The 26,109-nt window shown below is 39.6% G+C and overlaps 2 protein-coding genes across 3 annotated transcripts; one reads left to right on the forward strand and one right to left on the reverse strand.

The window, feature by feature from the left end:
* The first annotated feature begins 4,849 nt into the window (after nucleotides 1–4,849).
* LOC110111547 (myosin-binding protein 2) lies at nucleotides 4,850–12,448 on the forward strand. Of its 2 annotated transcripts, XM_020843465.2 has the most exons (5): nucleotides 4,850–5,145; nucleotides 5,301–6,373; nucleotides 6,486–6,662; nucleotides 6,771–8,116; nucleotides 11,816–12,448. In XM_020843465.2, exons 2-4 carry the CDS (start codon nucleotides 5,314–5,316, stop codon nucleotides 8,102–8,104), a joined length of 2,571 nt encoding a protein of 856 aa, XP_020699124.1. In that variant the 5' UTR covers nucleotides 4,850–5,145; nucleotides 5,301–5,313; the 3' UTR covers nucleotides 8,105–8,116; nucleotides 11,816–12,448. The 2 variants fall into 2 exon arrangements, with proteins under 2 accessions (XP_020699124.1, XP_020699122.1); XM_020843463.2 differs by having other exon boundaries at nucleotides 4,850–6,373.
* Nucleotides 12,449–23,132: 10,684 nt separating this feature from the next.
* Nucleotides 23,133–24,092, reverse strand: LOC110111549 (uncharacterized mitochondrial protein AtMg00810-like). Its single transcript, XM_020843467.1, has one exon. The coding sequence runs from the start codon at nucleotides 24,090–24,092 to the stop codon at nucleotides 23,133–23,135; it is 960 nt and encodes a 319-aa protein (XP_020699126.1).
* Nucleotides 24,093–26,109: the final 2,017 nt, after the last annotated feature.

Here is a 26,109-nt window from a genome sequence, read left to right on the forward strand (position 1 = left end):
GTTTCAACATTTGTAAGCAAAAAACAAAAGTAAAAAAAAAAAAACAAAAAACAAAAGTCATTTGGTCCCTCAAATATTTTTATGAAGCTTTCAATTATCCTCTAATGTTTGATTTAGCATCATATGGACTTTGATCAAGATAATTTTTGTATCGTTGGGCTTGACTTATCAATATATGTATAGATTTGATTTCAGTAATGCTTCATTTGGGATATCTTTAGACTATTGTTTTTCCGTTGCTTTCATAAATATTTGTGCTAAAAAATTGATGTAGAAATGGGTAAGAAAACTATTTCAAATGAACATTAAATTAAATATAATGTATTTTAAATATTTAAAATATTTGATCAGTTATAAAATAATTACAATAAACTATTTATATATTCATTTTACTTCAAATTAAATCAAAATAATAACTTATCGTATTTATTATATAAAAACTGAGCGTCTCGGAAATACGAACCCAACGACACCAAGATCAACCCAATCCGAGCCCAAATGAGTCTGAATCAAGGGCTCAAAGCGCTGTTGGAAGATTCAAACCGCAATTTGAGTTACCAAACGGTCTCCGATTTTAACGAGCTTATACTCGAATCGAGCGGCTCGACGAGACAAATCCAATGAGCTAAAGATCACTGAATTCCGACATTACTAAGGCCTTCAAATGTCCAACGAACGATGCACGATCGAAGGGTTCAATATCGGCCATCCATTCAAACCACTCTCAATTCGCCCATGATCTCACACCTATTTACAAGCCATGCCACTCCAGAAAAACTATAAATAGAGCCCTCATTCTACACCAAGGGGACTCAAGTGAAGAGAGAGAAGAAGAAGAGGAGAAAGGGGAAAATGATATTCATCACCTCCTCGACCACCGTCGGAGCTCTTCCTGCCGCCTGAAGACGCCGGAACTCTGCAGGATTTTCGGGAGAATGCCAGAATTCCACCCAACTTCCATGGGATGCTGAAATTCTTCCCAATTTACAAGAGAGTTCCCTCCTGACGCCGAAACTCCGCCCAAGTGAAGCCGGAGTTCTCCTCTGCCACCAAAGACGTTGGACTTCTACCCGACGTCGGACCTTCACTCTTCGCCAAGTTTCTACCCGACGCCGGACTTCTATCGGTTATCGGACTTCGCTGGACGTCTATGCGAAGATGCATTTATTTCATTTGCTGGACTTCTACCTAATGTTGTCCTACCGATTTTCGTCGTCAGACTACAGTCCTTCCGACCTCCGTCGGCAGCCGACTATGGTCCTCCTGACTTACGTCGCCCGCCGACTACAGTCTTTCCGACATCCTTCGCCCGTTGAATACGGTCCTCCTGACTTATGTCGCCTGCAGACTACAGTCTTTCCTACCTCCGTCGCCCGCCGACTACGGTCCTCCTGACTTACGTCGCCTACCGACTACAGTCCTCCGTCGCCAGTTGACTACGGTCCTCCTGACCTACGTCGCACGCCGACTGCAGTCCTTTTAACAAAGCAAATACGTCGATAGTGGCTCTTTTTTCTTACATCATGTAATGTACGCTATAAGATGTACATCAAGCTAAGGCCTTCTCCCAAGGAATGGCCTCATTTGTAATCGACTGCAAATACTAGTGGATTCGTTCAAACTGGGCTAGGCCCTGTGGTTTTTCCCCTTTTACAGGGGTTTTCCACGTAAAAATCTTGGTGTCTCATAAATGCTAGATCTTCTCCCTTATCTGATTGCGTGCCGGATTTTCGTACAATGCTAAGACGTTAAATATGATATTTCTCTATCGCCGCGAATACTCCTGGACGCAACATTTATCTTACTTTGTATGTGCTCTCTCAGTACTTGTAATGAAATAGTCTCTTAATTTTTTTAATTATGGGCGATGATAATTAAAGCTTATTTGGAGCATTCATTTCTCGCAATTAAATGCTACTTGTATGAGCACATTCAATCATTTCACACAAAATCATTATACTATTTTTGTACTAAGCCAATATTTTTATTAAAAAATTTTCCAAAATTTTTTTTTATTAAACCACAAACTTTTTTTTTTTTTGGTAATTTGATAATTTCAGGCTTTTTAATATTTTCTTTCTTATACGAGGCGAAAAAATTGATGCCTATTAAGGACCCCTTTTGCTTTAAGATTGTTGATCAATTGATCGACTTGTGGAAGCTATCAAATATTAAATATTGTTAAATGTAGAGGTTTAAGTTGGCTATAGACCCGAACCCGACCCGGAAAAATCCGGGTTCGGGTCAACCCAAACCCGAAACGGGTCGGGTTCGGGTTGAAGAAATCAGCCTGTTTTAAAAATCGGGTCGGGTTCGGGTTGACACGGAAACACGAAATTGACCCGAAAGTGACACGAAAACTCATATTTGACCCGAAAATCCGAGTTTGACCCGTTTTTGACCCGATTTTGACCCGAAGAACGAAGATTGACCCGATTTTTTACCCGAAAACTTGCAATTTTGGGTCAATTCCGGGTCATTCGTGTCGGGTTCGGATCCGGAAACCTAACCCGTTTTTAAAAACGGGTCGGGTTCGGGTTGACCCGAACAGTACCGGGTCAATTCCGGATTCGACCCGAACCCGACCCGTTGACCCGAATTGACACCCCTAGTTGGCTAGGAATTGATGGCTGCCCTGTAATTTAAATTTATTTGTGGGGTTCTTGAGGTCAAATCATGGACCTTTTCAAAGTTTTTAATTTTTATAAAGTTGAATGGGGTCGTATTGGAGGAAGCAAACGCAGAAGGCGGTGGGATCCTCCTCCTCACGGATCACATCTTGAGTTCTCTTTCCACTATAATTGGTATTCTTGCATTGGTAGAACGGTAGAAGCTTTACAAAAGGAATAAAATTAGGTGTTTATTTGAAAATAATTTCATATAAATAAAATTGGAGAAAAATTACATTTAAAAAATAATTTATCCTAATTTTTATTAAAATTTTATTAAAAATTAGCACTCGCGTTACTGAGTATGAAGTACTTAATGGAAAAGTAGAAGGTTATGTTAGTAAATAATCAACATTAAAATTATCGAATAAATAAAAAAATATTAAAAATTTTATGATATTTATATTATTGTTGCGGGCTAGACTATACGTGGCGATAGAGTTATGATATTACGTCTTAGCATTGTACGAATATCTAGTTCACACACAGAAAACACAAAGTTTTTTACGTGGAAAACTCTGGAAAGGGGAAAAACCATGGGCACTGGCCTAGTCAGAAATGATTCCACTAGTGTTTGGGTAGATTCAGAGGCAGATCTACCTAAAGCCCTGCGGGGGGGGGGGGGGGGGGGGGGCGGCAATTGCCCCCCCCTTAAAAAAAAAAAGAAGTTAGTATATGATTTTTTATGTAATTTGTTCCCCGCCATTTATTTTTTAGTCTTTATTACAAGAATTTTTAGTTAATTGCACCACTAAAAATTTTAAAATACTATGGTCTTTACGCAATTGTCCTAAGCATAATTAAACACATTGTGTAGAAGTTTTATTGTAATGGAATGATGAATCAAATACAAATAAAAATAGTAAAGAGAATCTAATAATATCCTTACAACAAAATTTTGTTTTGAGGCGCTGCCCCCCAAAACCCCATAAGCATATATGCGAAATTTCTACACTTTTAGTTATAAGATTTCCCACCCCCTCCCCCCTCTGAAAATTAAGATTGGTTCCGCCCTTGAGTAGATTACAGTGGGATGACTAGTCCCTGAGGGCGATCAACTTACAAATGAAAATCGTAAGGTTGAAATCTAGTGATAAACATGGATGAGAGTCAAGCATCACTTGGTGGTCTGACAGAAGTCCGGTGTGACTTGGAAATTCGGGCGTTGATTGGTAGTCTGGAGAACTCCGGGGTTACTTGGTGGTATGGCGGAACTTCGAGCGTCAGATGGTGGTCTAATGGAACTCCAAGCGTTAGTTGGTGGTCCGACGAAACTTCGGACATTAGGCGGTGGTCCGGCAAAACTCTGGGCTTCAGGTGGTAGTCCAGTGGAACTCAGTACATTAGGCGGTGGTCTGATGGAACTCCGAGCATCAGGTGGTGGTCCGACGGAACTCTGAATGTTAGGCGGTGGTTTGGTGGAAATCTGGGCATCAGGTGGTGGTCCGGCGAAACTCTAGACATCATGTGGTGGTCTGGCGAAATTCCAGGTGTCAGGTGGTGGTCTGGTAGAACTCCAGACATCAGGTGTTGGTCCGGCGGAACTCCGGGCATCAGGTGGTGGTCCGACGGAACTCCGGGCGATGATCGAGGAGGCAAGGAGGCAATAACGATCTCCAATCTCTTTCTTGTTTCCATATACTTACTACATGAATGTCAAAACTAAAATAATTCATATACTTTTTTTGGTAATTTTTATAGAGCTTATTCTATATTGCCAATCTTAACTCTCGACATCTACAAAATAGAAGGTGATTGGTAATGCATAGACATAAATCCTCATGGGATCATTATATATTGATCTCCACAATTATAATATTATAGAGCTTCTTTCTATACAAAGAATTCGTGTAATTTTGATTTGACATAACCTCTCTCTATACTTCAATCAAGTCTTCGTTAATTTTCAATCAATCAATGAGAATTCTTAATTAATAATTTCTCTCTTTAATCCCTTTAAAGTCAAACTAAATCTACAATAAAATTTTAAGTTCAACATAATCCTGCTACAAAAAAAATCAACAAAACATTCCTAGGAAGAAAGAGTGCGTGCAATGGGAATAGTAGTCCACATCGAATGGCGCCATCCGGCCACACTGGCTGGGCCAGTCACCCACCATGTGAGAAATTCATTCCAGTTATTATTATTTTTTAACAATGGTATTCCTAAAGCTATTCCTTCTGCAGATTTTGCCTTCTCCGCGTCTCCCCTTTGCAGCTTTGCTCCTGCCTAAGGTCCTAACACAGCCACATTTCGATCTTTTTCTTCTTTTCTGAATCAAAATATATCCTTGGTCTATTTTTTAGTCTGGCCTCTTTCCCATCTCCTGATCTCCATTAAAACTCCATCTTCTTCGATAACCCAGCAGAACCCATCTACCTTCCTCGTTGCCCTCTGCTTTGTAAATAGCTTCTCAATCCTTCCGAATTAATCTCCATATTCCTCTTTTTTTCCAAGGATCGAAGGAGAAAGCAGGTAATCATCTTCTCAAATCTTTCAATCCATTTTCAATTCCTTTTTTTGGTTCAAGAAGAGATAGAAGGAGAGAAAGAATCTCGATCGAAGAAGACGATAGAGGTTTAGAAAGAAAGAAAGATGGCACCTAACAGGTTTGCAACCATGCTCCACAGAAACACCCACAGGATGGCGTTCCTTCTGATATACACAGTGTTAGAATGGATCTTAATAGCTCTTCTCCTCCTCAGCGCTATCTTTTCCTATTTTATTGCCAAGTTTGCTTCTTTCTTCGGCCTAAAGCCCCCTTGCATCTTGTGCACGAGAGTCGATCATCTATTCCAGCCTGGCAAGGGCCAGAGCTCCTATAGGGATCTTCTTTGCGATTCGCATGCCGGAGAAATTTCCAAGCTTGGATTTTGCTCCAAACACCGGCGGCTCTCTGATGCCGGCGACATGTGCGAAGACTGCGCCGGCTCGGCATTTGATGGGCCCGATCGGAGCGTTGCTTTGCTGTCGCGGATGAAGCGAAATGAACAGAAGCAGAAGGATCTTCTCTGCTCTTGCTGCGGCGTGGTTCATGAGAGCGGCTTCTATAAAATTCTAAAAATTGAACCTTGGGACGTTTTGGAGTGTGTCCATGACGATAGATCTGTTAAAGAGGAGATGAAAGAGGACAAAGATGGCGCCGTTGGCCAGGCGAAGGCTGAACTCGGGCGAGAGATTCCTTCCGCTCATACTGAAGAGATCGAAGAACAGAAAGCCGAAGGAGGCGAGAAAGAGGGTGATTCGAAAGGCGAGACTTTGATTCCATCTTCTTGTGATGTGATGGAAGACGCGTCGGTGGCGATCTTTGCTCAACCTTTGGAGAAGATAGCTGATGAAGAGCGTCTTCTTCCCATTGAATTAATCGATTCTTCCACCATGATGAGATGTCTTCCTAGAGGGCATGCTGCTGATGGTATAATGCTTCAAAGAGGTGCGGCAGAACACGAATCTGCATCAATTGATATTGGCAAATTTTCAGTGGAGCAAAGTTTTACGGCTTCAAGTGACGACCCTGAAGAAAGGCAAGCCAATCTTGCCACTGACGTGTTAGCCGTTTTGGAATTTGGTTCAAATGCTCATATGGTCACCAATGAACCCTCTGAAGATATTTCATTTGATGATCGCAACATCATTCCTCAAGAAGCTATTGATGTTGAGTTGGGAACGACGATGAATGCTGAAGATTTTGAAGAGCGTCAAGGTAAGAGATTTTTTGTCATTTATGCTCTACAAGTTCTTTTATCTCTTTATGGTTTTCTAATTTGAAGAAGTCCTCTGAATTCTGAAAGATATGTTTTGCCTGCTATGAGCAGCCTGTGAAGAAGAATCCAAAGTGAATGAGGAGGTTAATTGTGAGATATCAATAGGGAGTGACATATGTGACCAAGAACAGATCGAGCATGCTCAAATCCATGAATCAATACCTGAACTAGAATTCCCACAAGATCAAAGTTTGGAGAGCTTCAATGAAAAAAATGATCGAGAGATAGGTATAGCATTCAGTACATCTGCAGTTTCATATACATTTTTTTTTTAGATATAATGCATGTTCTCTAGATTTTGGCCCTAATATTTGCCTCTTGTTTAAATTGGCTCAGTAACTGAAACTGAACCGTTGAAGCGAACTGCTCGACAAGTGAAGCATCTTGCTATATCTCCATTTCTTAATGAAATTGTAGAGGAGGGAATGCCTGAAACTCCAACAACACCATACTCTATTGAGGGATTTCCTGTTTTACCCAAGAGGTTTCTGTTAGAAAGGAGAGAATCTGGGACTGAATCTTTAGATGGAAGCATTGCTAGCGATTTAGACAATATGGAGCCATTGACTTTAGATCGTTTGAAGGCAGCTCTGAAGGCTGAGCGCAAGTCTCTAATTGCATTATATGCTGAACTTGAAGAAGAGCGAAGTGCATCAGCTATAGCTGCCAATCAAACCATGGCAATGATAACCAGGCTGCAAGAAGAGAAGGCTGCAATGCAGATGGAAGCACTTCACTACCAGAGGATGATGGAGGAACAATCAGAGTATGATCAAGAGGCACTGCAGCTGCTCAACGAGCTCATGATGAAGAGGGAGAAGGAGAAACAGGAGTTGGAGGAGGAGCTTGAGCTTTATCATGAGAAGGTTCTCATGTACGAGGCTCTGGAGCGGAGTAAAAAGTCTGGGAGCAAGGAGAAAGGCGGCAGGAGTGGAACTGCATCTGGTTTGTCAAGTTCAGAAGATAGTGATGATCTTTCCTTTGAGTTCTGTGAAGGTGAGGAGAGAATCCCCCATGAGAGAAAGAAGAACACTTCCTCTCCTGATATTTTAAGCTATGTGGAAAATACAAACACATTGGATGGATGTTTAAATGAATTTGAGGAGAATAGACTCTCCATATTAAAGAAGCTCAAAGCATTGGTAGAGAAGCTTTTCAAAATGGATGATGAGGATGACTTCAGTGATCCAGAAACAACGAAACATTGTTGGGTTGAAAATGGCCATGGAGTTAATGGAGAATGCAAACTGCTAAGCGATGATATATACTGTGGATCTATTAATTGTTCTTCATGTGATCTGCAAACTAATGGAAAGCTTCATGGTGAAGAAAGAAGTGCAGGTATTCAAGGAAAAAGTCTTCTACCCCTTTTCGATGCTATCAGCTTAGAAAGTGAAGAGAAGGTAAGCACAAAAGATGATTCAATTGATAGCTACTCACCTGACTCAGTTGCAAAGTTTGCAGTGGGTCACAAGCAGTTAGCTGTTGCTGAGGAGATAGATCAGGTCTATAAGAGATTACAAGCTCTTGAGGCAGACCGTGATTTCATCAAGCATTCTATCTCTTCATTGAAGAAAGGAAAGAAGGGGATGAATCTTCTTCAAGAGATCCTTCAAAACCTTCATGATCTCAGGAGAGTTCAGCTCCCTGCCACCAATTCCGACTTCTAAGTTGACAAGCAGGTACGTATTTTTATACTTTAGGTAAATCCTCATATTTTATTTTCATGAAATTTTTCTACAGGGGCTTTTTGCTTTCTTGTCTATACAATGATGCAAAGGAAATGATTTTTCATATAATAGACCACTCACATATTTGATGTAATATGAAGTGCTAAGATTCACATGGAAGTTGTAAATAATGTCACATCAAGAATGGAGTAATCTGAGTTCCTAATATGTGAGTAATGACGTTTAGTTATTGGCATATGCTTTTTGATTAATGGATAACTGTCAACTAATATATTGGGATCAACTTAGTTTTCAAGTGATTTACCATCCTATCAATCAAGTGGTATCAAAATTGATGGTTCGACAAGTTTCAAGTACTTCATGTAGTTTGTTGCTCCCATAGATCTTATTTGCTTATAATATAATAGAGCAATGTTCAAGAACTTGCGAATTTTTATACAAGATCTATTTGAATGCATTTTGTTATATATCAGTTGATGATGCATAAGATTTGTATTTGAAAGGTGTAATGACCCATGCAAAAGACTCCTATTTGTGGGGTAGAATGTTAAGATCCATATGTGGGGAGGTTGATGAAGGCTCAATTGATCCAAAAGCTTAAACATATAAGAACCACTACCAATAATTTGAAACTCAACTCTTATTCTATTTACAATGTTATATTACTCTCCCTTTATATAGAACTCAACAATCTCCCTTATATGATAATCCTTCATATTAATCACTACTTCCCATCAAATAGAAATTTTTAAACATATTCTCGGCATCATGCACCTATAGACCTACTGAATTTTGTGGTGCCTAAGTGGGAATCACTTGCTTTTGATCTTTTCTCAATAAAGTTAGAAATCACTTAGACCCATCCATAGAAACCACAAACTACATGAAGCGCTTGATTCTAACCAAACTATAAATTTTGATATCACTTGTCAAGTATGGTGGAATAACAACGTCCTAAGATGGGCGTTATAAAATAAGAGATGCACATCAATCCCCCAAAAACTAAAGTTATAACTTATAATATCGGATACCACTATAAGAGCTACGATTATATGCTGAAAAGCTCCAATTTTATTTCACCTTCAATGTATGTTTTAAGGTGCTTGAGAGCATTGGGTTTAGTATTAAATCCAATAGTTGAAAAATATGGTGGTATTAAAATATTAAGTGTTTGGCTCTTATCAAAGGTCTTAATTAAGCTTAGGTTGAAATTTTATTTTATTGCTTATATATTCGGCTTGAATTTAGTTCCCTTTTGATTTAAGTCCTTAATAAGTGCTATTAAAATTGATAGTTTAGTTGGGATGAAGTAGTTTATATGATTTGTGGCTCTTACGGTCTTGGCTGATTTGTCATTGTAGATCAAGGTTAATGGGCATGTAACTTCCAAAATGACTCCACATAGTTCAGTATGTTTTTTTTTCATGATGATAATGTTAAAAAAAAATTCATTTTAGCAGGAGATGATTAATGTGGAGAGCTTTCCTATGAGGGAGGATTGTTTGGACATGCCAGCTTTTGGGTTTAGTTATATATCAAATAATTGAAATTTATATTTTTTGAGAATTCTTATCTTGGAGGAAGAGGATTCTTGAATCTACCTTGCTCTTTTTTGGATGATTGCACCGAGAGGGAGGAGAGAATAGAGGGATAGGGTGGAGGAAAGAGCTTAAAGAATACAAATCTTATTCCTTCTCACCATGAAAAACAAATACAAGCCATGTTTATTTAAACTAAAACAATATAAAGGGGCAAAACTGTAAAATTGAAAATATTATAAAATTGAACCAAATACTAATAATCTCCACCTTGGTCCAATTTTACAAAGTATTATCAAAAAGATGGTGATTCTCATAGTAGCTCTTTTTATATCTGTTGTCCACAAAGAACAATCTAGAAAGGTCTCCACCAAATGGTCTGATTTTCCTCCACCTATTGTTCACTAAGAACAGCCCAAGAAATGCTTTCCACACCTGTTGCCTCTTCTACCTCCACTTGTTGTTCACAAAGAACAACCCAAGAAAAGGCCTCCACTAGATGGTTACATGTTTCTCCTCCATCTGTTCATTCGAAATTGTGCCTGCTGTGATGCCTTAGCTTTACATCCGATCCCACGTGAGCCTGCTTTCGTGACCCCGCTTCTGATCCCTTGAGCTCGTCTCCCACGCCTAGCTGTCCACAAAAACTCTCGTACGGATCCACCTGCAGCCTGTGTGCACACCTACGTGCGACCTAGCCCACGTGAAAGTTTCCACGTGCTCCAGCCTTCCAGTCCGCATCCCATCCTTCCGGCCCACACATGGCCACACCAGCCCTCCCCGCGCCTGGCCCGGACTCCAGCACTCATGTGCATGGCTGCCTTCAGCACGAAATATTTTGCGTGCTATGCTCCAACCTAACACTCGCATCGGTGATTATGTCTGTCGTGACCTGCGTGTCCACCGTGCTTGCTTACCCAGCGCAACATGCGTGATTCACGACTCAAGCCCGACGTCCATTGCACCCAACGCAACATGTGTGTCCCACACGATCTACTCGCTTCCTTCCGTGCACAACACTCCCAAGCTTCTGACCCAAAACTCCGTTTCTCGCTCACTCGCGCTCCAACTGGCTCCTGCATGACGCCTCCCACTAACGGTCCAATCCCGTTTAGACCTACGCCCGCACAACCCCTACGACTCCTCCGCTCTGGCTGTGACACCAGCCTTCAGCCTCGTGGCCCGATCGCGCTCAATTTTTAGTCTGATTGCAACCTGATGCCCATCTTCCGCTCCCGCAGGCCCAATCACACCTCCTTATGTTCTTTTCTTGATTGCGAGGAACTTCCTCCTTCCCCTTGATCATCTCCACTAGGCTCTGATACAAATTGTTGAGAATTCTTGTCTTGGAGGTAGAGGATTCGTGAATCTACTTTGCTCTTTCTTGGATGGCTGCACCGAGAGGGAGAGAATACAGATAGAGGGAGTGGAAGAGAGCTTACAAAATACAAATCTTATTCCTTCTCACCATGAAAAATAAATACAAGCCATTCCTATTTAAACTAAAACAACCTAAAAGAGGCAAAACAGCAAAACTAAAAATAACATAAAATTGGACCAAGTACTAATAATATTGTTTTTAATTACCAAGTAGTTGCTCCGCCCATAGGCTTAAATATTTGGGTTGAGGATGAGTTTGATCACTGGTGCAACTAACCAAACTCCCCATTTGATTTGCACTTTATAACAATAGGACTATTCATCACTCTTATATGCATCTCAACTTAGGAATGTCCATCTGCCAGTACATTAAGTTCAGCCTGAGCCGCCCATTATGCTTTTTTAATTCAATGTTATTTCGATTGTAATATTAGCGAGATAGCATTATTAACATAAGAACAGCATCTATAAAATGCTCTGCATTTGATTTACTGCTATATCACTTGACTATATAATGATATCTAAGATGAACATCATTGGTTGTAGTTCTTATTTTTGTTATTACTAATTTTAGCCTTCAAATAGTCATACTTCTACATATCTATATTGTGCTATTAGATGTCACTAAACCAACCAATCTATATTCATTAATAACATAAACAGCACATGCAAAGATTCAATTTTTAATGCAGCCAAGGCTTTAATTTCAGCAACCCAACCAGATAACTTGTTCTTTGAATTTTCAAGTAATTGGATCTTATCGCTTTTCCAGATGGAGTTCCTGCTGTTATCTGAGTTTCAAGAGTATGTTATAAAGCTGGAGGTCCTGTTAATGGCGGAGCCAATCGGGAGTCACGAAGAAGGAAGGCATGGCAACATCTCAGATGATGAGAGGTTTGATTTCTGAGCTTTGTTCAAAGTCGAAGCAAAAGCAGATTCATGGGATGAATCTGCTTTTCATTTCCCAGAATTTTTGTGGGGCTATGTTAAATTTATGGCTTTCTTACTTTTTTTTGCTGGGTCTGGTCCCCTCCCACCGTCTATGGAAGATGGTGGAATGGAAGAGGGTGGTAATGAGCTACCCATATAATTGTTGCAGTGGAAATCATGGCTTTAAAGTTTGCCATGGAGCCATGAATTCCCCCTTGGCCTTGCCCGCTACACCAATCCATCTAAAAAGATGGAGAAAGGTAGGTTTAGTGGAGTTCCTTTTGTATGTTTAAATGATTAGTATCAGTATTTTTTTTTTCTATCTTTTTTTTCCTGTTTGTTTTGGAGTTCTTTGATGTCTTCTTTCCCTTGGGAAGGGAAAGTGTCATGTTGTAAAATACTCTTTGGCTTATGAGGCTTTCTTTTTTATGTTGATATATGAACAAATATAGTATTTCTATTATTTTTTTGAGTGTATGATGTGATGAATATTTGAAATTATGGCTTCCAGTGTGGTGTAACAGATTATTTAATTACATAATCATCATTATCCTTATTCCTGGGGCATAAGAGTATAGATTAAGCTTATTATAAAAATCATAGCTTTAGTTCTTTACTTTTTGATGGAAAAAGTTATGTAAGAATATTCTGACATAAATAATGTCAAGATGGGCTTGATTGTTTTAGATTTGCATTAATGCATGAATGATATAACAAAGTTAATGCGTGATATCACATGTAAGCATTGATTTCAAGTGCAAATCTAAGATCATTCAACTCTATGCTGACATAATTTGTTTCAGGTTCTTTATGTAATTTTCTGATTTTGCTGTAATCTTTAGAGATTTTTTTTTAAATTAAAACCTATTAAGGGCCTTATAAGTTAATATAAAATTAAAATTATAAGTCTTTAAAAGGGATTTAGAGCTTTTTTAATTAAGTGGGACATATTTATGAGAGATTATTACGTGCGGAGATCGAACATAGAGAATTTTTCGGTTTTGTCCCTACTGCGGTTTTATTATTCATAGAGACAAAATCAAATAGTTTTCTGTGTTCTGTCTCCGCACATAATAATCTCTTCATATCAGGTTTAGCTTAGTGCTTTTTGGCCTCTTTTGGACAAAATACATAAAAAAAAAAAAAAATTTATGTGTATTAGTTCGTTTATTGAATTTGTGAATAAATATATGTGAAGTTTTTAGTTAATTTATAATGAAATGAATTCAATTAAATGATAAATTTAATGAATTTTAAAAGTTTACAGAATATATTCTATCTTCAAACAGTCAAATGGGATATTATTTCTCTCCAAAGCTTTCAGCAAAAATGAAAATTTGTAATTTGAACTTCTGTCTGCTGCTTCGAGAATTTTCATGAAAGATTTACTGAAACTCTGTAAATTAGGTGAAATTTCTGAAATTAGCCAGACTGAATTTTCGTCGATGAGAGCAGAAAACTCTCCATCAAAAGTTTTCCAAAACTGCTTAAGTGTGGATTTATTTTCACGCCCAGATTGAAAGCCATACTTTTTAACGAGGAGGATATTGACTAATGATTCATAAGGGAAGGAGGTGACCCAAAGCTTGATAGATTTATATGAGACTATGAGATCTCTTTTGACAAATCCATTTGCATTTTGAGCTACTTAGGATATTGTCTTCTTTTGTCAAAACCATTTTGCCACAAGTCCTATAAAGATCATTTTGTGGGCTATGATGAATGATATATATTAAACTGTAACATTGTAATTTCTCAAAGAAAAAGGCTTACCAATGCATTTTGAGCCCTTCAAAAGGTGGGCAATGGAGTTATAAGCGAAGAGAGAGAGAGAGAGAGAGAGAGAGATTCCATTATTTTTTGCAAGGTATATCGTTTCTATCATTGCATATAAATCTTGATTTTCTTCTCATTTGCATTTTGTGCATGAAATGTTTGATATGATGATGACTGGTGTGTTTCAATATATACAATAATTTTTTTTCCTCATTTTCATAAGGACCTGAAATTCAAATTACATAAAATTAAGTATTTTCATCAACATCATCTCATATACGATAATAAATCATGGTAGAGGAGCACGTGCCCGGCCGGATCTTTATGGGGAAATAATCAGCATGTCACAAAACTCGCAAACCAACACCACCAGATCATCAAGTCTCCATTTAAATAAGTGTGATGCTAGATTACTATGGTCGATACAGCGTTTGATTCTCTATATTAGGATATCTGTCATCTGCCTCCGATAATATACTATCTCCAACTAAATGAATCTTGATTGTCGCTTCAGCTCACCACTTAAATGCCAACATTGAGATAACACCTAATAACCTACATTAGGCTTTCATCAGAATATTGCCCGACTCTTTGCATCAAAGGATCAATTTATGATCACAATATCTATTTTCTATCATCAACCATCGTCAAACTTCAATCCTTTTACTGACGATTATTGAGTCTTTACTTGGGTGCTACTATTGTTATATCTCTTTAAATCATCATTTCGTACAAGAGGTGGTTGATCCTCTTTTATCATGGTTTATCTAAGGTGAGAACGATCTCTCATCGGAAGTTTTTCTACATAAGGAGTGGCACTGAAATTTGATAGGGGATGTCACCTATCCAAGATAATAGAAAGCCTTCAATGTAAGAAGATGTAGAGAAGAGAATGAGAAGAAATAGAAGATGGATTATTTCTACACAAAGAGGTGCATTGTAACTGGATAGGGGATGATGCCTATCTAAGGTAGTGAAAAAGCCTTAAATGTAAGAAGAAATGAGGAAGAAAATAATAAGGAGAAGAATTTAACTCTTCTCCTACCCCTAGGGGCCGGGGTACTTATAGGAGAAAAGAGATAGGAAAAAAAGAAGAAGAATCAGAGATCTCTCTTATATTTTGCAGTCATCATCATTGTCGACTACAACCAATTACAACCACCAACAATTTCCATCATTATCGATGTTTGACATCATAAATAATTAACATTTCTAGAATATTGTAAATCCAATTGTTGTTGATCTCTGTATTTCGTCTTCTTCAACAATGAAGAAAGGAGGATTTTTGTATCACTTATTACAAAATGAATTTTACAGCTATGCTAGACATCGTGATTAAGCTCATCTCTCATTATTATCTGATGTCGAATATTCCTATTGGCTATCATTCGACTATTGCTCTCAATCAATATATGATGTTTGTCAATAGCTAAGGCATGATTCGACATCCATTATAGGAGGGGAAAATATAACACTAATCATTGAAATGAATTGTTAAATATTTTTGAACGTCATCGAAAATTGCTTTGATCAAGCACGAATCTCAAGATGAAAAGTTTACTCATTCTATCACCACGAATCTTTCAGTCCGCAACCACAGGCGGAACCAGACTTAATTTTTATGGGGGGCAAAAGTGTAGAGATTATTTGTACTTGAATACATAATACATTTTAAAAATATAATTTACATCTTATATAATGACAATTATTCTTAAACAAAAATTAGGTTACACCTCTACACAATGTGTCGGAGGTCCAAGGGGGCGGCGCCCTCTAACGGGGTTCGATCTGCCTGGTCATATCGCAGGGTCAAGGGACAGCGCCCCTGCGGGGGTTTTCGAGTGCAGCGCCCCCGGAACAAATTTTGGTTGTAAGTATATTTTTGGATTCTCTTTACTATTTCTCTTTGTATTTGTTTCATCATTCTCTAAAAATAACACATCTATATAATGTGTTTAATTATGTTGGGGGCAATTGCCTAAATATCATAGTAATTTAAAACTTTTAGGAGGGCAATTGCCTAAAATCCTTTGTAATAACTCATCTACACAATGCGCATAATTCTTTTAAGAGGCAATCGTCTAAAGATCATAGTATTTAAATTTTTTAGCGCGCGGGGGATGGGGGGGAATATAATAAAATTTGTAGAAGGAATGAATGATAAATATTATCCAAAGGCTTTTCTCTCTCATCCTTTTTCTTCCCCTCTTTCAATTTCTTTATGGCCAAATAATTAAGTGAGGTAGTTAATGAGGTGAGGTAATATATATATATATATATATATATATATTGTGAACAGAATGAACACCATCACTTCTACTATACATATTTGTAATTAAGTGAAACGCAAAATAACATTGACTTTGACTTTACGAATAATTTTTTTAATACTTTATTTTTCAGATCATAACAATAATTTTTATTTGGCTATTACTTTTCACCACTTTCAAGAAAATTTTTACTCGAAAGTTTCTTTCTACAACAACTATAAAAAAGTTACTTTCTGCTGTAATAGTTAGGGACCCTTTCTTGCTCCTATAGAAGTGAATAGCTAAACTAATTGATCTTGTGGATTAGTAGAAGAATAGGATCTGCTTGAAGGAATTCCCAATTCAGGGACAAACAAAAAGCTCGAAGGGTTAAAAGAGAGAATAATATTCATGATATCCCTAACCTACTACAATGCTTCATATATAAGCTAGCTACAGAATATTCTAGAAAAATTAAAGAAATAGGTAGAAGAGGTATTATATTCCTAAAATTGCACTTAGTTAAGATGTTCCTACATCACTAATGTATACTGAATTATTTTTATGTTGCAACCCTCGTTCATAAAAATTACTTTCTAAAGAGTATATAATCACCTTTATAAAAAATTATAACAATCCTAAGTGGACCTTTTCTCACGCACTCCTAAAGAGTCGAATTTTAAGCAACCTTCTTAAAATTCGACTCTCTAGGAGTGCGTGAGAAAATGTCCATTTAGGATCCAATGGAATCTTAATGAGCTCAAATCAAACACTTAAATAATGATGTTTGAAAGTTTATGTGCATAAATTAATTGCCAAAATGGCTTCTAATTATTGTATACTTATAGTCAAATCGAGCGGCTAAATGAGACAAATCTTATGAGCCCAATATCAGTCTATTGTGACATTTTTTAAGCATACAAATAATTGATAAATAATCTATAATCAAGGAGATCAATATGGATCGTATAATGGAGCGCCTAGGATTTGGCCAAATTTATCAAATACCTCATTCTCTACAAGACAGAAGAAGGAGAAGAGCTAAGAGAACTAAAAAAACTATCTTATTTTTTATACCTATCATCGCCGAAGACTACACCTATCAGTCGTCGCGATCATTTATAGACTTCTATCAATGTCTCGTCTTATTATTGGTTTATAATTGTCTGTCTCTAGACATCTAAATTCTATGATCTTTATAAAAAAAAATTTCTATGATTACTCCCATCTACTACAATTATGAGGAATGAAGGATTTTTTATTACAACTAACTTTCAGTTTCTGTATTACAACTACATGCCAGTTTTCAACATGTTCTATACTTCAGTTGCAACTGTTTCTCCATATCCGAAACCTCTATCCCAACTTCATTAAAGTTTTTGGTCTCCAACACAAAAAATGTTGTCCACATTCAACTTGTTGCAGACAATTATCCTACTTGGGGCACTCAGGTACAAAAACTTTTTCTTGCAAATGGTTTTGCCGGCTATCTAGATGGCACATCCGTTTGCCCTCCTGAACCCATATCCACCAACGCTGGCCAACTCACCATCAACCCACATTACTCCCATTGGCTTCTTCTTGACCAAAATTTATCTGTTGAGTTGTGTTCCACTATAACCCCTTCCCTTCTTCCTATATCATTAATCTTTCCTCTTGCCATGCTATTTGGACTACACTTGAGCGCCGCCTTTTCTCCACCAATCGTTCCAGAGTTATACAATTGAAAAATGAGCTTCACACGCTCACAATGAAAAATCAATTCATGTATGACTATCTATCTACTGTCAAACGACTGGTTGACAGTATCTCTTCCGCCGGAGGCTCCATTGATACAGAAGATGTCATTCTTTACATCCTAAATGGGCTTCCTGCCACCTACCAAGTTTTTAAAATAGCTATTCGTACCAAACTCACTCCCATATCCCTGGACGATCTATATTCACTATTATTATGTAGTGAAGAGATAAATTTAGCTACTGACGTCGCAAAAGAACTCACGCTACCTGATGTGTCTCCTTCCACAGACAGTCAGTTTGCTCTCACTACCACACGAGGTCGTGGTCGAGGTCGTCAGTTCTTCCAGATTCGCGGTCGTGGTCGATACCTTCCCAATGCTAATACTTCATCTCAGCCTCGAAATGGACATACTCGAACTATCATATAATGCCAAATCTGTGGCAAGCGAGGACATTCAGCATTTTCATGTTGGCATCGCACAAATCTACAGTACACTCCATCTACACCACAAGCTCTTATTGCGGAATCAACGTCCTCTAGTGCTTCACCATGGTATTTAGACAGTGGTACAACAGCTCATTTGAGTCCTGAACTAAACTCTATGCAGGATGCAACTAGATATCAAGGATCCGATCAAGTTATCATTGGAAATGGCTTTTGCAGTTAATAAAGTTTGTCAACACATGCACAAACCGTTGGAGTGCCATTTTCTACAACTTAAGCGTATTCTAAGATATCTGAAAGGAACATCCTCTGCTGGTCTTCTTTTACAACGTGGTTGTCTTCAACTATATGCTTTCTCCGATTCAGGGAAAGAGAACACGGCAGATAACATAAAGAGGAAAAGGAATGTATTATTATTACAGCGAGAACCTTTACAGAGAAGTATTATATATAGATACATGTAAGGACAGTGCTGACGTGTAATACATGTAACGGCTACAAGAACTGTACTAGCTTACATCCCCCTTCAAACTAATGCGGTAAAGCCGCCGTTAGTTTGCTAATGATGGTTTTAAACCGGTTGATAGGAAGTGACTTGGTGAAGATGTCAGCAGTTTGATCGTCGGTGCAAATGTGATGAACGGTGACATGTTTGGCATGAATGCTATCTCGAATGAAGTGGCAATCAACGTCGATGTGTTTGGTTCTGGCATGATAGATTGGATTATTGGCAAGGGCGATTGCAGATGTGTTGTCGCAGTAAATGATTGTAGGAGTAGTTTGAGGTGTATGAAAGTCTTCTAATAATCGCCTGAGCCAGATAACTTCGGCAGCTTCGGCTGCTAAAGATCTGTATTCTGCTTCGGTGGAAGATCTTGCGACGGTAGTTTGCTTTTTCACTTGCCAAGAGATAGGGGAGTTTCCAAGATAGTTGCAATAACCTGATATTGATTTTCGATCATCGGTGCTGTTTGCCCAATCTGCATCTGAGAAGCCTTTGAGTTGAAGTGGTCCTCGGTCGAGGGGTAAGCCGAGGTGAAGGGTGCCGGAGATGTAGCGAAGCAGTCTTTTAAGCCCTTCAAAGTGCTGGTGTAAGGGATGATGCATGTGTTGGCTTAAAGAATGAACGACAAATTGAATGTCAGGTCTAGTGAGGGTAAGGTATTGCAATGAGCCAAGTAGGTGACGGTAGAGCTGTGGATTCTCGTAAGGTTCGTGAGATTTTGAGGTGAGAATTGTCTTGCAGCTGCTTGGAGATGGAACGGGTTTGGCGCTTTGCATACCAGCACGTTCAAGAATGCGTTGGGCGTAGAGTTTTTGGTGTAGGAGTACTCCGGTTGTAGTGGATATTGATTGTATTCCCAGAAATTGAGAGAGAGCGCCGAGTTCCCTCATTTGAAACCGAGAATGCAGATTTTGGAGTAGCCGGTTGATGTCCGACGACGAGTTTCCGGTGAGAAGAATGTCGTCCACGTAGATGAGTATGTACATCCGGTTGAAGCCATTTTGGTAAGTTAAGAGCGAGGGGTCAGAAGAGCTGAGTTTGAAACCGAAATGTATAAGATGAGAGGACAGAGTGGCATACCATTCGCGTGGTGACTGTTTCAGGCCGTAGAGAGCTTTCTTTAAGCGACAGACGTGGTTGGGTTGGAGTGTATCTTGAAAGCCGGGGGGTTGTTTCATGTAGACCGTGTCGGTGAGATCACCATGTAAAAATGCGTTAGAGATATCAAGTTGATGAATATTCCAATTGTAATGAAGAGCAATAAGAATGAAGACACGTACCGTGGGTATTTTTGCGACAGGACTGAAGGTTTCTGTGTAGTCGATGCCATGTTCTTGATTGAATCCCTGAGCCACAAGTCGAGCTTTGTAGCGAGAGACCGTGCCGTCAGAATTTAATTTGATGCGAAAGGTCCATTTGCAACCTAGTACATTTTGTTGTGGTGAAGGCGGAACCAGCTCCCACGTTCCTTGTTCCTGTAAGGCCTGAAATTCCCTGGACATAGCCAGTCTCCAGTTTTCCGATTTAGCAGCCTGTGCATAAGTGGTTGGTTCGAGCGATTGAATGATGTGCGATAGATCAAAGAGTTTCTTTGGTTTACTGTGTCCGGTCTTAAGACGGGTCAGCATGTTGTGACCGGTTTGATGTGGCGGCTGTGCTGAGGACTGAGTGGAAGTAAGTTGTTCCGTGGAGGAAGGATTGGAGGCACGGGCCTGTAAGGGCTGCGAAGCGGAAGTAGTAGTAACAGATTGGTGTGGATGAGTGTAAGAAGAATGAGGAGAATGTGTGGGTTGAATAGAGTTGTTTAGGTGGCCAGGTAGCCCAGAGGTGGGTATAAGAAGCAGGGGTGGTATATTGGGTAGAGGCTTGTTCATAGCCTGAATATTTTGGCTAGTATTCTGAAACGGGAAAACAGCCTCGTTAAAGACTACGTGTCTAGAAACGTAAATTTTATTAGTTTTCATGTCTAGACAATGATATCCTTTTTGTTGAACAGCATACCCAATAAACACACACGGAGAGGACAAGGGAGAGAGTTTATTGTTAACGTAGGGTTTAAGCCAAGGATAGCAAAGACATCCGAAGACTTTGAGATGGTTGTAGATAGGTGGATGTTTGTAAAGCAATTCGTAAGGAGATTTGTTGAAAGTGTTTGGAGATGGTAACCTATTGATAATGTGGACGGCTGTGAGCAAAGTGTCGACCCAGAGATATTGAGGAAGGTGAGCTTGAATAAGGAGAGCCCGAGTAATTTCGGTGAGGTGACGGTGCTTGCGTTCGGCAACGCCGTTTTGGGGTGGGGTGTAGGGACAGGTAAATTGGTGTATGATACCTATGTGTTTGAGTAGAGCTTGAAATTGGTGTCCGGTGAATTCCCCTCCGCCGTCGGTTCTGAGAGTGTGGATGCGATGCGAGAACTGTCGTTCAATCATTTTAAAGAATTCAAAGAAACGGTGAACAGCTTCTGTTTTGCTAGTTAGAGGATAAATCCAAGTATACTTGGAGTAATCGTCAATAAAAGAAATGTAGTAGCAAAAACCTTTATTACTTTTAACAGAGAATGGCCCCCAAATATCAGAGTGGACAAGATGAAAAGGAACAGTACTTACATTTGTAGACAAAGTAAAGGGTAAGCGGTGGCATTTAGCCATTTTACAAATATCGCAAAGTTTAGAGGAGCCGGTTTTACAAATATCAGTGTGATGATTGGCCAAGCTGGATAGAGTCTGATCGGAGGGATGTCCAAGTCGCCGGTGCCAGAGATCCGGGATTGCTTGTAGGGAGATTAGCGCCAGTTTATGCTGTTGTAGTTTCTGGACGGGTGCAGCGTAAATGGGATAAAGGCCATTAATACATGGACCCCGGAGTAGTAGATGCTTGGTCCTCGGATCCTTAATTTCATAGCCGGATGAAGAGAAAGTAATGATGCAGTTGTTATCGGTGGTTAGTTGATAAACGGATAGTAGATTAAAAGACAAATTAGGAACAAGGTGAAGATTGGAAAGAATTATTTTACCTTGCGGTGTAGGAAGAATGCCGCGTCCGGTGTTGTGAATGGGAATTTGTTGTCCATTACCCAGCGTCACTTGGCTAGATCCGGTATATGGTTGAGATGATTGCAGTTGAGAGTGATCGGCGGTAAGATGCGACGAGGCACCACTGTCGAGGAACCATTCAGTTGGGGAATTATTGTTGTGAGAGCTGAGTAGAGCGGTGCTGGATGGTTCGGAATTGTATTGATCATCGTGTCGATACCAACATTTAATTGCAGAATGCCCAAATTTCCCGCAGATTTGGCATGTAACAGGATTTCTTGATGGCTGATTTCTGCGTCCAGAATTATTTTGAGTTTGTTGGTTTCTTGATTGAGACTGGTTGCGGCCGCGATTGCTATTTGATCGCCCACGACCACGAGTTCTTGATGCTGTGAGAGCTGTGGGATTGCTTGCGATTTGAAGGGAATGAAGATCACGAGTGATCTCATGAGCCAGGTTCAGCTCTTCGCTACAGAGTAGCGTGTACAAGTCATCCAGATTTAACGGCTGAAGATTTGTGCGTATAGCCGTTTTAAAAGCTTGATAGGTTGGAGGAAGACCGTCAAGCGTGTAATGGATAATGTCTTCGACGGTGAGCGGTGCACCTGCGGCGGCAAGGGAATCGACTTTGGTTTTGATGTCAAGAAGGTATTGAGTCATATTTTTGTCCTTCATGGAGACATAGTGAAGCTCATGTCGAAGTTGGGCAATTCTTGATCTTGTGCTGGATTGCAGACGGTGATCAAGAGTCTTCCAAATGTCGACGCAGTGATCAACCGATATGACATAGGGCAGAATGGTGGGGGAGATGACGGAGTATAGGGAGGCCGCAAGATTTTGATCAATGTGAAGCCATTCGGTGTATTCGTGGTTGAGTACCATTTTGCCGTCGGAATCTGTGATTGTTTTGGGAGGTGGTGGATGTGAGCCGTCCAAGAAGCCTTCGTATGAGTTTGCGCGGAAGAGTTTAATCACCTGAGTACGCCATAATGGGTGGTTGTCGGTGGAGAGGGGTTGAGTAATGACATTCTTGATGGTGTTCATCAAGAATTTGAGGGATGGTTGAATTTGAGATACTGGATGGATTGTTGAGGAGACAGGGTTCTCCGATGTCTGAGTATTGGATTGGGAGGACGACGCCATGGAGAAGACGGAGGATCACGAGCGTTCGCCGGAAAGGAAAGAAGAGAAAAAAAAAATACAGGTGAAGAATCAACGCCGCTCTGATACCATGATGATATTCAGGGAAAGAGAACACGGCAGATAACATAAAGAGGAAAAGGAATGTATTATTATTACAGCGAGAACCTTTACAGAGAAGTATTATATATAGATACATGTAAGGACAGTGCTGACGTGTAATACATGTAACGGCTACAAGAACTGTACTAGCTTACATCCCCCTTCAAACTAATGCGGTAAAGCCGCCGTTAGTTTGCTAATGATGGTTTTAAACCGGTTGATAGGAAGTGACTTGGTGAAGATGTCAGCAGTTTGATCGTCGGTGCAAATGTGATGAACGGTGACATGTTTGGCATGAATGCTATCTCGAATGAAGTGGCAATCAACGTCGATGTGTTTGGTTCTGGCATGATAGATTGGATTATTGGCAAGGGCGATTGCAGATGTGTTGTCGCAGTAAATGATTGTAGGAGTAGTTTGAGGTGTATGAAAGTCTTCTAATAATCGCCTGAGCCAGATAACTTCGGCAGCTTCGGCTGCTAAAGATCTGTATTCTGCTTCGGTGGAAGATCTTGCGACGGTAGTTTGCTTTTTCACTTGCCAAGAGATAGGGGAGTTTCCAAGATAGTTGCAATAACCTGATATTGATTTTCGATCATCGGTGTTGTTTGCCCAATCTGCATCTGAGAAGCCTTTGAGTTGAAGTGGTCCTCGGTCGAGGGGTAAGCCGAGGTGAAGGGTGCCGGAGATGTAGCGAAGCAGTCTTTTAAGCCCTTCAAAGTGCTGGTGTAAGGGATGATGCATGTGTTGGCTTAAAGAATGAACGACAAATTGAATGTCAGGTCTAGTGAGGGTAAGGTATTGCAATGAGCCAAGTAGGTGACGGTAGAGCTGTGGATTCTCGTAAGGTTCGTGAGATTTTGAGGTGAGAATTGTCTTGCAGCAGCTTGAAGATGGAACGGGTTTAGCACTTTGCATGCCAGCACGTTCAAGAATGCGCTGGGCGTAGAGTTTTTGGTGCAGGAGTACGCCGGTTGTAGTAGATATTGATTGGATTCCCAGAAATTGAGAGAGAGCTCCGAGTTCCCTCATTTGAAACCGAGAATGCAGATTTTTGAGTAGCCGGTTGATGTCCGACGACGAGTTTCCGGTGAGAAGAATATCGTCCACGTAGATGAGTATGTACATCCGGTTGGAGCCATTTTGGTAAGTTAAGAGCGAAGGATCAGAAGAGCTGAGTTTAAAACCGAAATGTATAAGATGAGAGGACAGGGTGGCATACCATTCGCGCGGTGACTGTTTCAGGTCGCTCTTTTTGCAAATCCGTTTGCTTTTTGAGCTACTTAGGAAATTGTCTTCCTTTGTCAAAACCTTTTTGTCACAAGTCCTATAAAGATCATTTTGTGGGCTATGATGAATAATATTAAACTGTAACACATTGTAATTTCTTAAAGAAAAGCCTTACCAATGCATTGTGAACCCTTAAAAAGGTTTAGGGTTTAGGTAGTGATACGACATCATGAAATTATTTGATCAGGCACGAATCTTGGCGCAAAAATCAAGTTGGAAACTTCATAAATTAAATTCGGGAGCATTTGAACTCCGATTTCAGCAAGCTTATACTCAAACTGAGCGCCTCAGAAAAAACCCAATGACACCAAATTCAACTCGATCCAAGCCCAAATGAACCCAAATCAAGCACCTGAAGTGTTTTTGGAAAGCTTGTACCACAATTTGAGTTACCAAACGGTCTCTGATTTTAACGAGCTTATAGTTGAATCGAGCGGCTCGACGAGACAAATCCAACGAGCCCAAGATCGCCGAATTCCGACATCACTAAGGCCTTCAAATATCCAACGAATGGTGCACAATCGAAGGGTTCAATATCGGCCGTCCATTCGACCACTTCCAATTCACCCCTGATCTCACGCCTATTTACGAGCTATGCCACTCCAGAAAAACTATAAATAGAGCCCTCATTCTTCACAAAGGGGACTCAAGCAAGAAGAGAGAAGAAGAAGAGAAGAGGAAGAGAAGGGGAAAGGAGAATCATCTCCTCCTCGACCACCGCCAGAGTTCTTTCCGCTGCCTGAATACGCCGGAACTCTGCTAGATTTTCGGGAGACGTCGGAATTTCGCAGAACTTTGTAACTTTGTTTCAATTTAGAAGAAACAGATTGTAAACTGATCGTCATGTCTTCTGAGACGAATCAGTCTCTGTACTTCAAACAAACACTAGTGGAAATATTTCAACTAGGCGTGGCCCCGTGGTTTTTTTCCTCTTTCGGGTTTTCCATGTAAAAATCCTGGTGTTCATTTTTTTCCTTTCATGTTTGTGTATGCTGAATATTCGTACAACGTTTTGGACGCAAAATTACAAACTCTACCACCGTGTATATTTCAGCCCGCAACAGGTAGAGAGAGAGGGGGAGAGTGAGAGAGAGAGAGAGAGAGATTCCACTATTTTTTGCAAGGAATATCATTTTTATCATAGCATATAAATCATGATTTCTTCTCATTTGCATTTTGTGCATGAAAAAATGGATATGTTGATGACTGATGTGTTTCAATATATACAATGATTTTCTTCTCATTTTCAGAAGGACATGAAATTTTAATTACATGAAATGAAATGCTTTCATCAACATCATCTCTTATACGATAATAAATCATGGTGAAGGAGCACGTGCCCAAACGGATCTTTCTTGGGAAGTAATTAGCGTGTCACAAAACTCCTTGCAAACCATTGTCAAACCATCATGTCTCCATTTAATTGAGTGTGTTGTTAGACTATTGTGGTCGACACTGTGTTTGATCCTCTAATTCAAGATATCCTCCATCTGTATCTGACAAAATGAATCTTGACTTTCGCCTTCAGCTCATCACCCAAATCCCAACGTTGAGATGACACCTAATCCCCCAAGTTAGTCTTTCATTGGTATATTGCCTGACTCTTAAACTTTCAAGCATGGATGCATGAGGAATTAATGCTTCGTTTGGGATGACTTTCTTATTACTTTTAAAAACATCTTTTTTCGTACAAAAATTAAAAATTTTATTCTGAAAATTGCTTGAAGAAACAGTAAGAAAGTCATCTGAAGCGAAGCCTAAGTTAGTTGGTTAACAACTTATTGGAAGCTCAACTGGAGTTGACCATCAAGGAGAAAACTGACACAGACTGGGCATATTTTGCTTTCAAGGATAG

The sequence above is a fragment of the Dendrobium catenatum genome, unplaced genomic scaffold (assembly GCF_001605985.2).
Source record: "Dendrobium catenatum unplaced genomic scaffold, ASM160598v2 fragScaff_scaffold_1433, whole genome shotgun sequence".
Taxonomy (NCBI): domain Eukaryota; kingdom Viridiplantae; phylum Streptophyta; class Magnoliopsida; order Asparagales; family Orchidaceae; genus Dendrobium; species Dendrobium catenatum.

What these genes read in the sequence shown, in the direction of transcription:
- LOC110111547 (XM_020843463.2), top strand. Translation starts at nt 5,266, where the DNA reads ATGGCACCTAACAGGTTTGCAACCATGCTCCACAGAAACACCCACAGG. An exon ending in AGATTTTGAAGAGCGTCAAG is followed by an intron (nt 6,374 to 6,485) that starts GTAAGAGATTTT and finishes TGCTATGAGCAG; the next exon opens with CCTGTGAAGAAGAATCCAAA. An exon ending in AAAAAATGATCGAGAGATAG is followed by an intron (nt 6,663 to 6,770) that starts GTATAGCATTCA and finishes AAATTGGCTCAG; the next exon opens with TAACTGAAACTGAACCGTTG.
- LOC110111549 (XM_020843467.1), bottom strand. Translation starts at nt 24,092, where the DNA reads ATGTACATACTCATCTACGTGGACGATATTCTTCTCACCGGAAACTCG.